This window comes from Zalophus californianus, chromosome 1 (genome assembly GCF_009762305.2).
Source record: "Zalophus californianus isolate mZalCal1 chromosome 1, mZalCal1.pri.v2, whole genome shotgun sequence".
Lineage (NCBI taxonomy): Eukaryota > Metazoa > Chordata > Mammalia > Carnivora > Otariidae > Zalophus > Zalophus californianus.
This window is the reverse complement of record NC_045595.1, coordinates 112808268-112824306: the sequence shown is the minus strand read 5'-3', so window position 1 is coordinate 112824306 and position 16039 is coordinate 112808268. Positions and strand designations below refer to the sequence as shown.

General features: G+C 38.0%; 1 protein-coding gene across 2 annotated transcripts in view; it reads right to left on the bottom strand.

Annotated features, from left to right (window-relative positions):
- Window positions 1-9404, bottom strand: part of LOC113916508 (schwannomin-interacting protein 1) — an 854544-nt gene extending 845140 nt beyond the window's left edge. The window contains exon 1 of one of the 2 annotated variants that reach the window (XM_027582977.1): window positions 9359-9404. In XM_027582977.1, coding sequence (XP_027438778.1) covers window positions 9359-9389 — 31 coding nt within the window. In that variant the 5' untranslated portion in view covers window positions 9390-9404. The remainder of the gene's footprint in view (window positions 1-9358) is intronic. The other variant, XM_027582979.1, reaches the window with a different exon arrangement.
- Window positions 9405-16039: the final 6635 nt, after the last annotated feature.

Below are 16039 nucleotides of genomic sequence, written 5' to 3'. Positions count from 1 at the left end.
TAAACAGCTGGTGCAAGAAGGACATTCTGACCATCCTTTGCCTCCCAAAAGCAGGAAATAAATTCCCTATGTGAAGGGTACTGTCCCTGAACCTGGAGGATAGAAGGCATCCTTATTGCTAAAGATAGGGAATTCAGGGCCAAGAAGGCTGCATAAACAAATCTTGTTACTTCTTTATTAATTTGCTACTCCAAGTCCAAATTTCTTTGTCAATTCTTCACAAATAATTGTTTCTTTAAAATGTATAAAAGTGGCCTTCCCTGGCCACTTAATTGAGTCTCATTTTTATGAACTCTCATACATTCAAAATTAAATTTTCTCCTGTTAATCCATCTCATGTTAATTTAATTATTCGATCAACCAAAGAACCTAGCAGGGAGGAAGCAAAAAAGTTTTTCTTCCCTATAGATATTAGAGTAAAGTAGAAGTTTATAATAGAAATCCTAAGAGCTTCAGCCTATCTGGCACTAATAAGAAGCAATGTTAATCCTATTGTGCAAATTATCTCCGGACTCCTAAATCAGGTCAAATAAAGGATGTTTCTCCTGAGAACTGGATTTTTTTCACTTCCTATACTGACTGGTTGATAAAGTGAATGAGAAAGAAGTAAATCCAATTCTCATCCTCTCTTGGCTCTTTATTAGAACTTAAAAACTTCAAATTTCACTTTTAAACAGGAGATTTTAATATACCTTCTGCTGTGGACAGTTTGGGGTTTTGTCTTCTAGCAGCTATTTCTCCCTTTTCTGGTAAGAATATTCTGATTTTCCTTTGGGGAACTACTCCCTTCCCTAATCTCTTTTCATATGGTTCAGGTGAAATTTACCCTAGCTTCAATATTCAGGGGTGGGTGCATAGCCAAGACCTGGCCAATTAGCAAAGTCCACCTGAACGTTCACAGTAACTGATTCAACGATGGAATAGGACTCAAGACAGGCCAGTCAGAGCTAACAGACATCAGCCCAAGACTTTCTGCTAAAATTCCAGAGAAATTGGTACTCTCCTCCCACTGATTTTGCTAATCTAGAAGAATGCAAGTTAAGAGAATATTTACTATCTCTTAAGGAGAACCTAATGGAGAAAAACAATTGAGAAGAAAGCAGGACTGAGGAAAACAGACTCTTCAACACTGTTTGAGTGTGTCACTCTAGTCACACCTGAACTCAGATATCCCTGGACTTTTCAAGTATATGACATTTAGACATACATGTACACACAACATATTTGTGCATCATACTTTTTTTCTGCATATGTTAGGCCAACTTGGCTCTCTCTCTTGCAATAAAAATTTTCTTTCTAAGGTATATGAGTTAAAAATCATTAAAATTAAAGGGGCACCTGGGTGGCTCAGTCAGTTAAGTGTCTGCCTTCAGCTCAGGTCATGATCCCATGGTCCTGGGACTGAGTCCCTCATCAGGCTCCCTGCTCAATGGGGAGTCTGCTTCTCTCTCTGCCCTCCCCCTGCTGGTGCAAAGTCTTTCTCTCTCTCTCTCTCTCTCTCAAATAAATAAATAAATAAATAAATAAATAAATAAATAAATAAAATCATTAAAATTATGGGATGAAAAGTAGGACATAGGGTTTCAGGGGAAGGAAAAAACCCCATCTTAGGTTCTCCAGCTAGGGCCCTGTAAGTTAGACTGGCAAAAGATACATTAACAAGAAGAAAAGGAACAAAAGTCTATTAACATGTGCATTGTGCATTTACACAAGAGCACTCAGTGATGAGTAACTCAAAGGGGTAGTTAGAACTTGGACTTACAAAGCATCTCAGCAAAGGACAATAATTTTTTAGAGAAGTCACAAGACAAAACTTTGAGCGTCTGGAGTAACAAATAATGGAAAGGCAAATATATGGGGAAACTGGTGGAAGATAAGAGCCAGTTAGTAGGTGGGGCTGACACCTTCACAGGGGGAACTTATGTTCTGCTTTAAGGCAGATAGGGGAAGGCAGAGAGTTCATCCTGGGTGGCTTTTTCTCAACTGCCTTCAGCTCAAAATAATCCTATACCAGAGTGGCATATTTTGGGTTGACATACTCTGAACTCCTTCAGGTTAGAGGGGATGTAGAATGAAGGACCCAGGTCAACATTCAGTAAGGAACCCAAGAAAATCATGCAGCCCACTGCTTCTGCTCCTTTTCCTCAGATGTTTATACAAATAACATATCCTTACAAGGGACAGCAAGGCAACCTTGCAGGGGAAAAGAAATCACTCAAGGACAGACTAAGCAGCGTATTAGTAACGGTGGGTGCGGGTGGAGCCTTATGTGATTTGCGCCTTGAAGATAGCAGGGGATGGGAATATTAACAACTCAATGTATAAGACCATGATTTCAGGAACACCTCAAATATTGGCTAGCAGAACCCCCCCATTTTTCCTAGGCCGTCTCCTTGGTTTAAAGCCCCAGATAGGTATTGCCCCTTGCTTCCCTCTACACTAACCCTAATATGCCCTCTCCATTTCTTATGGATGGCTCTGCTGTGGGTGGTTGGTTCTTTTCTATACATGTATTTCTGAAGTAAGTAGACTACATAGGTTCAAATGGACTTACCTCCTGAAGACACCATGCTGCTGTTGACTCCACTGCTGCTTTTAGTAGTTACATATATGTAGTCCCCCACTACCCATGACAAATAGCAAAAGGAAGAATCCCTATATGATTCTATCCCACCAAAAGCAGAACTTATGGAATTGGTGCAATGCTACTAAAATTTACACATCTACAAACAAGCTCTGTAGTAGGTATGGGAAATGATAGCTGGGGGTAGATATCAAAAATATCTTTTATTTTGAAATTTAGAGGAGCAAATTCCTTCTGTGAACTCAGTAAAACTCACTTCCAGAGGGCCCAAAAACACTTCCTTAGATCCACAGAAAACCACACCCTTTGTAAATGGCAGTACTATATCAAGACCATGAGTCAACCTCAGAATTCTAGGTAAAAAACAAAGCCCACAAGTAGAGTTAAACACAACTTCCTCCTCTTCTGGCCCTTTCACATAGAGTCTAATGTCCCTCTGGCTCCTGCTGTCCACCTCCCTCCCAAATCAACTATAAGGGAATTATCTCAATGTTTTCTACTTTCTCTTCTTCAAATCCATTTCTTACTTGATATTTCTTAATTTTCACTTGTTTTCCAGGTCATCACTTCAATTTTCAAATGATTTACAATCTTTAGAATTCTCATTTAGAAAGTGGTTGTGTCTATTAATCACTACTTCTGTGTCCTCACTTTATCTTTGCTTCATGCAACCTTGAAAGAGAGCTGGTGAACTTTATATTCATTACACTTACTCCTGCCCTAAATGCCTTTAACCTTTTACTAATATCTGAACATGTCTGACTAAGAGAACTTGAGAAATAATAGCCAGAGTCTTAATAGCATGATACAAATTTACAACATTTCTTGAAGTGTGGTCCCTCCTCCTGAATCAGAATCATTTAAAAACTCTATGTTTTTTTGTTTGTTTTGTTTTGTTTTGTTTTAAAAAGCAGATTCTTGGAATTCACAGAAGACATACCAAGTCTGACCCTCTGGAAGTAAGACCCAGGAATCTGAAAATCAAACAAACAGGATGTGATTCTGATACATTCTAAAGCCTGAGAACCAAGGGCCTGTGTGTTGAAAAAGGATTAAAAACTAACGAAATAATCTTTTAGTTGAAGAATCAAGCAATGGGCATGTATCAATCAGAATAAGTTACACTGTGGTGACAACTGACATTTATATCCTAGAAACTTGAAACAAAACTTTATTCTTTGCTCACATTATAAGTCCAGCTGGCAATGATGGTGATGCAGATGAAGGTGCAGAGGGAGCTCTGCTCCATAGCTTCTCACCAGTACTCAGACTTATGGAAGCTCCATCTGGAACATTTCTGGTTGCAGCAACACAGGCAAAAGAATGCTGGAGGACTTCCACTAGCAACGAAATGCTCTGATTGGAAATGATACACATTACTTCTACCCATGACTCATTGGCCAATATTGGTCTCATGGTCCTACTGAACTGCAAAACAAGTTGGGAAATAGAAACCTTTCACACACCCAAAGGTGAAAAGAACTAGATATGGGTGAGCTGAGAACTGGAAAATATCTCCCACAGGAAAGCATCTAATTTTGAAAGATGAGAAGTGAGTAACAGAGAAGTAAGATATTTTCACAAATCCATACTGAAGTCAATATTGGGAACTCACCTCTCTAAATTCTCTCCAGCAGTTTTAAGGAGAGGAACACACTTACAACCCTTCCTATTTCAGCAGAGTTTTGCTAAAGTGCCAGTTATCACAAAGGACAGACAGTACTGGAATTTAAATGTCATACTTCCTGAAGCAGATTGCCTACTGTATAAATAGAGAAAAGAAACCAGTTTGAAGCCTTTTCTCTGAATTAATCATCAAAGAAACATATTACATGTATGTGTCCTGCTCAGTTGTACTGTCTAAGGACTTCAATCAAACTGTTACTTGAGCACCAAAAGGATGCTCAAGCACCAAAAGTGTGCCCAAAAGGATGCCAGGCACCTTCTAATTGCATCAGTAGAGGTCTGTCTGCCCACAGATCAACTCACCCAGTCCTTTGGGGAGAAAGGGTGTTCCTGCTTCTCTTGCTATTCATTTCTCCTTGCCATTTTGATGGGTCCTTGTCTGGATGCCTGCTCCCAGACACAGCTATCAGTATACATAACCGCCATAGCATCATGTAACCACACAACCACTTCCCAGCTCTTTGAAAAGCATCGGCCAGAACTGAGTGTCTCCAGTTCAGGAGAGCTATGTGGGGCTAGAATTGGGAACATACTTGCTCAGCACAAAAAGAAGGACCCATAGGGTGCATCTGTGACCCTCTGCCACGTCAGCACTCTTTTCATATACTTTCTGGGATAGATGAGAGACTTAGGCAGATAACAGCTTTGATAAGGAAACAAATTACAAGTGGCTGACTTCTAATTCCATATAGGATAAGGTCAAGAGATAATTGCAGGTTGCAAAGGGCAACAAATCAGATTTGGCTCCTTCATGTTTACATATTTTTTAAAAAGATGAAAAATATTATTCATTTTTTTCAGTGATTACAAGTAAAAGAGTTCTTAATCTACTATCCTTTTCTTCTGAGCACAAACACATCCCTCCTTGTCAGAGGTGGTTTGCTTGTTCAATCCGAGTTCATTCCTTACCCTGCAAGATCTCATGCTTTCCATTATGGTATCAAACAGATTTTGATAGAAAAGCCCACATTAAGCACCACTCTAGTAATGTCAGTAGTATCAAAATTACCAATAGGATTTCATATCAGGTTACCAATTCTATCTATAACCTCTAAAGTTGCTATCCTGATAGTCATTTCTAAGCGTATGATTTTAGCATTATTCTATTATATTTGTCATCATGATATTACTTCTTGCTATCAGTATAAGTTTCTGTGACTTGGATCCCAGCACATTTTCACACCAAAGTCAAGCCTTGCTATTGTACTTCCTTGAGAGCCATGACAAGCAATAATGCTTTAGCTATGGTGTTCTCAAGATTTCCTCAAAGAATCCCCTTGCTATAAAGTCCTTATATGCAAACCCTCATACCTTCCCACAGGACTCTTATAACAAGGCTCCAGTAAATTTAATCTAAGCAGCATGCAACACATGTTGCACTTCCTATTACTTCTGAGATCATTTGTCTTATTTCCTTTCTAATATGCTTTGTGCCTGCTTTTCATTGTATTAGAGACTACTACTTAAGTGAAAATGGAGAAAAAAAAAATAAACCAAAGCATTTTTATTGATTTCTTTTGCTCTGGGTCCTCAATCAAAAACTGCAAGTCTAATGTTTGCTTTTCAATATGCTTTTTCATCCCTGTTTTTTTCTCCTCTATCCCTGCTCTATGAATCTGGGATCCTTGCTTTCCTTTTCCATGTAAAATGCTATTACCTAGTCTGTGTATTTCGTAAACTGAGGAGTCAGCAATATCCCTCAACATAGTTTAATTTACCTTTCAATTAAATTTAGACATGAGATAAACCTTATTATGACTTTGACCTGAAACCACCATGGGACCTGGAAACAAACTTTTAAATTTCTTTTTGCTCTGATATCTCTCCTGGCTCCAACTGAAAGGGCTAAATTTAATTTGTCTCAAGAAAACAACAATTTTTTTCACAAAGTTTTATTCTTAAAGCCCTTGAAAGTTTTTAATAGATTTATAAGGTGGGGATGGGAGAGTGGTTAATTACCAAAAACAACAGAAAATTAAGTGCTTAAAATTATATATACCTTTCCCCCTACTACCCATCTCTGATGTAGGAAAGGAAGACTTTGGAGAAAAATCACAGAATGTTAAAGCTGGGTAAGACCTTTGGGGATCATCCAGATAGGTCTCATTTGGCAGATGAGGAAACAGGTTCATAATGGATTGGCACTTTAATAGTAATAAAAACCAAAGAAACAAAGCTAATATTGAACACTTATTATTAGCTAAACACTTTGCTTGCATTATCTCATTAAGCTTCACAACAGCCATTAAAGGCAGATCCTATTAAGAACTCCATTTTAAAGACGGAAAAATTGAGGCATAAATAACCTTTCCAAGGTTGCACAGCTAGTAAGTAAGTAGTAGAATTAGGGCTCTAATTGTAGAACCATGGCCCTACTTCCAGTCCTTAACACTGCCTGCCAGCTTTCTGATGGTCCCCAAATTCTTTCCTTTAAAATTACCTTAAGGAGTGTGTTTTCAGCCTTCATCACAGGGGTCTGTAGGGTCAGAACGATTTTTAAATCAATACTAAGACGTTATTTGTCTTTTGTACTCACATTCTCTCACAAGCGTACAGTAGAGCTTTCTTGAGCCAACTTAACATGTGAGATTGCAATCGGAGTTTAGAAGCTAATCTGAGAATCCAGCTGCCCTCTATTAAGCCAGATATTAAAGAGATTTGAAGAAAAATAAAAAAGTAGAACAATGCTACTCTTCTCATTTGGTTTTGAAAAATGTGATTATTTTTTGTTAAAAATCTATTTATGCAATAAGTAATGAATTTGTGCTATTTTAAGTGAATTAATAAATATTTTAATTTCTAAGATGGTAAATCTAAATAGATATAACACATAAACAAAAGCTCTTTGGGGCCCTCAATAATTTTTAAGAGTGTAAATGCGTCCTAAGGATAAAACGTTTGAGAACCACTGTTTCAGAAGATCTGCTACTAACCTTAGCTCCACTGGAGTCTGAGGTCTCTCTCTCTCTCTCTCTCTCCCTCCAGCACCAGCCTAGACCAACAAGTCAGGGCCTCAGCAATCCTGATACCAAAGGACAAGGAAAGGGCAAGGAGCACAAAGAAATTCAGGTGGGTATGAATAGTGTCACAATCTTCCCCATACATAGATAGGTCATTCCATCTGTATGTGCGTGTGCATGTGTGTGGGAGCAGGGGGAGGGAGGGAGAGAAAGAGAGAAGGAAAGAGAGAGAGAGAGAGAGATGTTCTCACTTCTGGAACCCCTGAAAACCTCCAACCATTAGGTGGTAAGATCCACAAGAAAAGGGATCCATGATTTTTTCCTATCTTTATATTTTTTCCTATATTGGTGATTGATAAACTCTCTTCATAAGGTTGACTCTTTTTTTTAAATTTTCATTGCTGTGTTTATTCATATCAGTTTTTTTAAATTTTATTTTATTATGTTATATTATTCACCATTCATTACATCATTGGTTTTTGATGTAGTGTTCCATGATTCATTGTTTGCATATAACACCCAGTGCTCCATTCGATACGTGCCCTCCTTAATACCCATGACCGGGCTAACCCATCCCTCCATCCCCCCTCCCCTCTAAAACCTTCAGTTTTTTTCTCAGATTCCATAGTCTCTCATGGTTCCTCTCCCCCTCCAATTTCCCCCCCTTCATTTTTCCCTTCCTACTATCTTCTTTTTTTTTTAACATATAATGTATTATTTGTTTCAGAGGTACAGGTCTGTGATTCATCAGTCTTACACAATTCACAGCGCTCACCATAGCACATACCCTCCCCAATGTTTATCACCCAGCCACCCCATCCCTCCCACCTCCCACCAGCAACCATAGGGTTGATTCTTGAAGATGTTTAATGAATTCAACATCCTAATGTTGACATAAAGTACCTAGCCTAATTTGTCCCCTTTCTCTTCACCCCTGCACCCCCCAATACATATCTATATATCACTTTCCTCAAATGGAATGTACTGCCTCACTCCCTGACTTCTGATTTACAAAGAAAAGAGAGTAATTATAGCTAAGGGGGACTTCCCCTTCTCCTGTGTACTGAGCTCTGAACTGTCAAGGGCAGAAATTGAGTTCCCTGATATAGGTCAGAGTAAAAAAAATGTGCAACTGGAGCTCCTGTCTGTAACTTGGAAAGAAGAATCGTAGTTAGCTGACTAGTTCCTACATACATTCAGTTTAGGCCTCTTACATCCTCATGGTTACTTGGAGAGTTCCATTTGCATATACCAGCATTATAAGGATAAAGTCACCAATTCTGTAGTCCCTCCATAACTCTTTCCCTAATCTCTTTTACAATGTATCTTTTTACTTTTTGTTAAAATAATTGTGGGCAGGTATTTGCAGAAGGTGAATAGTGATAGCAACAATATCAAGTGATTACTTTATGTCAAGCCCCGTGCCAGGTGCTTGACATGAATTATCTCATTTACTCATCTTGATTCTATGAGGTAGCTATGACTATTATGGAAACAGAAGCTTAGAGAGTAAATCACCTTGTCTAAGTTGACCTACCTGGCTAGTAACAGAGCCAGAGGGATCTAACTCATTAATTAATAGGCACCCACAAAGAGCAGATTCTAATACATATTTTCAGTGGAGTACCAATGCAAAAGATAGAATTAAGATGGCATCAACCTTGAAAAGTAATTCTACCTAGTGATGACCATGATTCTTGGAAACTTTGCCAAAAGCATCACTGATAAATTTCTGATTGCATTTTCTCCTTAGTGGATTTTTGTGTGTTTCTGACCATTTTTCACTAGCACTGCTACATACTTCTTGATTAGAACAGCAGCAGATACTGTAATATCACTTTAAGTCCCACTCTGTGCTCCCTCCTTGGCCTTAATTCAATGGAAGAATGATTTACTAGCACATGAAGCATGTGCTCCTGTATATCAATGCCACCCTCACCAGCTCCCAAAAAAATTTAGTAGACACTATATATTAGAATAGCAATTATCACATAATGGTCTGAACATTAAGCATTTTACATTTTCCAATGACACATGAATAATTTGAGCCCTGTGTGTACAAAGCCCTTATAAATCAAATATTTAATTTTCAAACAGTTTTGAAAGCTATAAAGGCATCTCTTCTTACCTTTGAAATAGCCCATGGGCTTTCCTTCCATGCCTTGATTTATCCTTCCATGGAAACACTAATTCTTGATTCACAAACAACTGTGCAAGCACCCTAAATTTTTAAAAAATTAGATTTTAAATCATACCCTAAAACCAGAAGCACCAAACATTATTAAAGCACAGAAATTATTTATGAACACAAAAAAATGAATCAGCTTTCCAGGCAAACAGAAGAGGTGCTGGGATGGTTTGTAGTCAACTGCATAAAATTGGATAATGACAATTGGTAATCAACTTCACTTCATGGACATAGTTCCTCCAGTTAAAATGTAATTAAAACAAAATGAAACAAACGAAACATGATCCTTAATAGTGCCAAATTAAAGAAATGGATGATGAAATTTGTACTTCTTAATACCAAGAAATGGATGATTAAATTTTTACCTTTTAATTTTATCTGATACTCAGAAGAGAAGCTCCTCACCAGGTGTCTGGCTTACAATTAGTGTTGATGCTACTATGGTCATTAATCCTTCTCCAAATGACACATATGTCCAGATAAGAACCCATTAAGAATTAAAAAAAAAAAAACAAGAGAAGTTCATTCTCATAGCTTCTATCTTGTAACCAAAAGTCAGATTAATCAACATGTTTGACCAAAAAGAAAGTAAAAGATATCATGGAAATCTCCATTGTCCAAGCACTGACACCTGAGACTAAATACTTGATTTTTTTTTTTTAACCAGAATTCACATTCAGGTGAACAAAGCTAAGAATCAAGTAAGACTTACCTGTTCAGCAACTACATTAAATATGTGAGAGCCTAGGAGAAACTGAAGAAACCAGACTTTGAAATTTCAGCATAGGAAAGCAATATTATAGAGAAAATAAACTCTGACAAAATGGAAGCTTTGAGTTGCCTGGGTGAAAAGATGGAAACCAGTCACATAGTTTAACAACATAATTTCCACTTTACCATAAAATGCTGAAGCATAAACAATCACATGTTGTCTTAAAACAAGGCCACTAAATACAATTGTAAAGAGTTTTTTTTCCCTAAATCTTTAAGTTCATATAAGGACAATGTCACAAATGTCAAAATAAAAATCATTCCACATCCACTTTAGTAGTCCACATTTAAATAGCTTAATTTACTTAAATAAGTTCACATTTCACAACCTAAGTAAGGTGTGTGCTCAAAGCAAGCTACTTTCAAAACTAACCTGAAAAAATAAACATGGGACTTCAGTACCAAGGAGCCCATCAACCAGAATTGCCTCAACTTGAAGGGAAAATTACTTCAAATTTTCAAATATTGCTTTAAAGGATTTCAGCTGACACAGATTGTGACCTCTCAAACTAACCCTGGGGTAAGCATCCTATAACTGTGTACCATCCACCATCAGCTCATAATTAATGATAGCTCAGGAGGAAAACATCTCTATTCCCATGAGCAATCAATTGTTGTCCTGACCATTCAGGAAAGATTTGAATTCTGTATCTGCTATCCTTGATTGACAAATCCGTAATAAAATTTGATAAACTATTTATTACACACTTACTCCAAGAACAATAAGTACAAAACACCACATAAAATGTCATGTAAAACATAAAGAAGCATGGTCTCTTGTCTTGAATTTGTTTAAAATATAAAGTGGAGAAGCAAGAACAATATTGGAAAATAATAATTAAAAATGTAAGCAACAGGGGCACCTGGGTGGCTCAGTGGGTTAAACGTCTGCCTTTGACTCAGGTCATGATCTCAGGATCCTGGGATCAAGCGCCACATCGGACGCCACGCTCAGTGGAGACTCTGCTTCTCCCTCTCCCTCTGCGCCTCCCCCCATGCTCTCTCTCTGTCTCTAAAATAAAAAAAATAGATCTTTTTTAAAAATGTAAGCAACAGCTCAGGGAAGCTATAAAATATATCACAAAACAGTAAACAATTATCAAATCAGGATTATGTATGGTATACCAGTCAGGGACACAGAGAACACTCTAGGTATTTCAACAGAGAGAATTTAATATAAGAGATTGGTGTTGGAGGATGGTTTAAAACAAAAAGGGAACACTGATGCAACACAGAGTAGTAACTGCAGGAAGCAGCTACCATCCCTAGGACTGGGGAACAAAAGGAAGCAGTTGGGATATCAGATATCAGACCTAGAAACTTGGAGGAGAGGACCTATGGATCTGAGACCCAGACCTCTGGAGGGGGTGGTGGCACTATCTGCCAGTACTGGTAACAGGAACTTAGAGGGATGGCCTGGGGGAGCTAGGATACAGGTTCCCAAGGAGAAGACACTGTCCAAATGGAACTGGTCCTCTGAGGGGCCACAGTATAGGTACCTGAGCTGGAAACTAGCACTAGTTACTTGCTGTCAGGGTGAACAACCATTGTTGAGGACCAGGCAGGTTAGAGCAAGCAAACAGAAAGAAGCAAGTCCATACCATCCCACTCTTATCTTCCAGTCTCCCTCTATTGTGTCCTATTGGTTTAACCTGATAAGAATATCAGCTATAAAAGAGAAATCTAGTTTGTAGGATGCCAGCCTCAGTAACACAGAGCAGGATATAGAAGGGGAGCTGAGAGAAGATATCTTCATAATCAGCACAAATGGCTAGAGATAATGGATAGAACACAGCAGGCTAACTTAACTAAAGAAGATCTCAGGGAGGAGATGGCTATAATATGAGTCTTGAAGAAAGGTGGGAAGTAATGAGAACAGGCACAGTAAGGGCAAAACACAAAACATATCTGGGCAACTAAGTAAAGCATTTGGCTAAAACTAGTTTCCGTTTAAGGTAAATAGGTATTTGCTTTTTCCCTAAAATTTCAACTATCAGCTTATTTGGGAATGCTCTATCAGCAAATCAACATTAATTAGTAAGTGTTTATTATGGGGTTGTTGGCCTCTATAGAAAACAAGAGAGAAGAGGGTATAAGAAGATGTATAAGACTCTCAATGACAGAAAAGGTAGGAGACAAATGGACACTATCAAAAATGGCATATGCGTAGTAGACTGTATTTTTAGAAACAACTGCAACAATATATCCCATCCCACGTGGTCTTATACAATATGACCTTAACATATCCTCATCAAGAGGTGGAATATATTTCTCCACACCCTTAAATCTGGTTGGGCCTGGTGACTACTTTGACCAAAGAATATGGCAGAAATAATACTACGCCAGTTCTAAGCATAACCCTTAATTTCCTGGCATCTTCTGCTTCCTACCTCTTAGAAGTCAGTCACCATCTAAGAATAGCAATCACCATGAAACCACCCTTCTGTGAAGCCTAAGCTATATTGGAGAGACCTTAGAGGATGAGATGCCATGTGGAAAGAAAAAGAAGCTAAGAAGTACTAGGCATGTGGGTGAAGAAGCTGTCCTGGAAGTAGATCTTCCCCCAATCATGAGATGAAATGCCCAGTTAAGCCCTTCCAAAATTCCATGATACCCACAAAATCATGAACTAAATGAAACCACTGTTTTAAGCCTCTAAAGTCTGGTGTTGTTTCACAGCAATAGAAAGCTGAACAATGACCAAGCTATAAATGGTAGAAACCATGAAATATTTCTTATATCTGCAAATATGATCACTAATTTGTAACAGATAAAAAATAAATTAAAAAAAAGATAAGATTCTCCCTTTTCAAAAGCAGCCTTTATGAAAACTAAAGTATTGTATCCAGGGTTGTAGTAGTTGACAAAGAATTATTCAGTTTAAATAGAGAAATGATACAACTCTAAATTCAAAGTGATAGGAAATGACTTCTTTCTGATGGAAAAGGCACTCATCAGGGCAACTATGTAGTTTTCTTCTCTCTCCAGTTTGATCATAATATACAGGAAATAGCCAGGGAGCCAAGAAGAACCCAGGAGTGACCCAGTGGTCAGGACCAGGCAGGACGAAGGCCATGTTTTCCCTTTCTTCTAACAGTCTAAGCAAGCTAAACAGACCATTTTTACCATTTGTACCTATCACAGAAAGAAACTATGCCTGAGGCATCCCCTTGGAAGAATTTTAACAACAAGCTGGCCTGAAGTCTGGATCAGGCAGCAAGCCCCAAAGAGGCTGACTCCAAGAAGAAATTCAGCGGAAAATATCTTCTATTCATGCCTCAGAGAATTACAAGGTTATATTGACTAAAACATAATAATTAAGGATAATACGCTGCCTAATTATATCTAGGAGTTTCTTTAATATTCCCTAAATTGTAGCTTATTAAAAGACAGCATGTATGTGATTAAGACCATAGTTCTAGAACTAAGTGGCCCAGATTCAAATTCCAGGTCTGCCACTTGCTAACTCAAGACTCTGGGCATATTAGCCATTCTAAGTTCTAGAACGAGCTCTGTTGGTGAATACAGTAGCCAACAGCTACATGTGGCTACTGAGCAGTAGAAGTGTGGCTATTCTGAGTGGAGATGTTCTGTAAACATGAAATACACAGTGGGCTTCAAAGATTTAGTACAAAAAATGTTAAATATCTTACTAATACTTTATATTGATTATATGTTAAAATTATAATATTTACATATATTAAGTTAAATAAAATATACTATAAAATTAATTTTACCTGTTTTTTTTTACCTTTTTAAATGTAGCTACCATAAAATTTAAAGTTTCATACATGGTTCACATTATATTTCTGTTGGACAGTGCCTGCTTTACAGAGATAATAACTTCAAAGATTACTGTAAGGATTAAGTGAAATTATCCAAGTTAAGCACCTAGAACAATGATTGACATGTAGAAAGTTTTCCATTCATTTATTAATCCATTCATCCATTTATTCATTCAATAAACATCTACTGAGCAACTACTGTATGTTAAGCACTTTCTAGGTATTTGAATTATAGCACTAAGAACAGACCAAAAAAAAAGCATCTATCTCAATAGTAGTGATAATTGCTTATTTAAATTCAATGATTATTCATAGAAGCTCATATATATGTTCAGTGGTTCTAATAAAAGTCATTCCAATGCCTGTTGTTCTTGGGTATCATTTAGGGGAAATGGATGCTGCTACCCTTTGCTGTTAACTTTCCCTGTGGAGAACCCAGCTGTTGGAAACATAAGATCGTAAGAAGGTATATTCATCTGGGGACAGCAGGAGGTCCAACCACAATAAAGATGCTAAACTCTGACCCTGCAAAGCCCAAACTAGAAAGAGATTACAAAACCCAAGGAGAGTTCAGAGAAGTGCTAGGAAAAGAAATCAAGAAAGACATGGACTTAACATTAGGGCCTACAGGATGCCTAGGACTAACATGGAACTGAGAGAGGAGCTGTATTTCAGGCATTCTAAGATTTATAACAGAATAACATCCAAGATGGGCTCAGTATTTCCAGGTTCTATCTGTGGATCATACACACATGTGTTTGGAAAATTGATTTTTCCTGTCAGATGTTAACTGGCACCTGGAAGACAGCCTGCAGCATGACTGGGAAGACAAATACCAAAGACTTATAAAAATGACTCATGCCAGCAGAGTCATCCACCTTAACTTGGACTTCTCCAACTTGCTCACTTAAGTCTTTGTCTATACTGGTGTCCCCAATTCCTTCAGGCGCCTTCCCTTTTGTTTCCCAAACTGCAGCCACAGTAACAGAAATCTGGCCATGTTATCCCCATAATTACAATTTTTTAATCATTTCCTATTGCTCTCAAAATAAAGACCAAAATCCTTCTTGAGACTTATAGGACTCTTGCCCACCTCACTGCATTCCCCCCTTGCTATCTTCCAGCCACCTTGATCTTTCACTTTCTCAACCTCCCCCTTGCTTCCTCCTATCACAGGACATTGGCTCATGCTCATCCCTCTGACTCACTCCTCTACCTCAACCAAGGCACTACTTTCACCTTTCAGTTCAGTTATTACTTCCCCAGAAAAGCAATTCCCCTCCAGCATGCATTTGTATGGCACCATATCCATCCCCCCATGGATTCTATCTCAGTGTAACTTACATTCATTGGTGGGATTATTTGAGCAATGTCACTTCCCTCTCTACACTGTAGGCCCTGAAGATAGAAACCTTACCCTTTTGGCTCACCACTTGCCTCGTCAGCATGTAGCACAGGACCTGGAACATGGTACACATTCAATCAGTACTTATTCATTTCATTTATTCCACAAACATTTTGTGTGAAGATTAAATAAGTATATGTACAGAAAGCTTATAACAAGGCACAGCACATAGTAAGTGCTGTGCAAGTGATTGTTCTTATCATTACAAGAGTTAGCTGAGCTAGGCACTGCTTTTTCATCCATAACTATGACTATGGATTTTGTTCTACTTAACTCTTGAGCTTTCTTGATGTGATGTACCAGTCACAGGCCTTTAACACCATCCTTATACCCAATGGAATCTGATGTTTACACACTCTGCCTCCAAATGAATTCACAGGATATCCTCCATTTCACTCTCATTAATGCTTCAGGTTGGGAAAGGTCAATGTCAGATATCAGGATCACAGTTGGCAGGAATCAAATAATTCTATTCATCAGGATGTAGCACAGAACATGATTTAATATTAAATACTAGTGATTACTTTTGTAACTGTGGTATCGTAGGAAAAAAAAAATCTCAGAACTTCAGAACAACAGAGATGAAGAAACAGAGGTTCAGAGATGTTGCAAGTAATGACAATAATTAGAATCATCAATCAGTGTTATAACCTCCTCTTA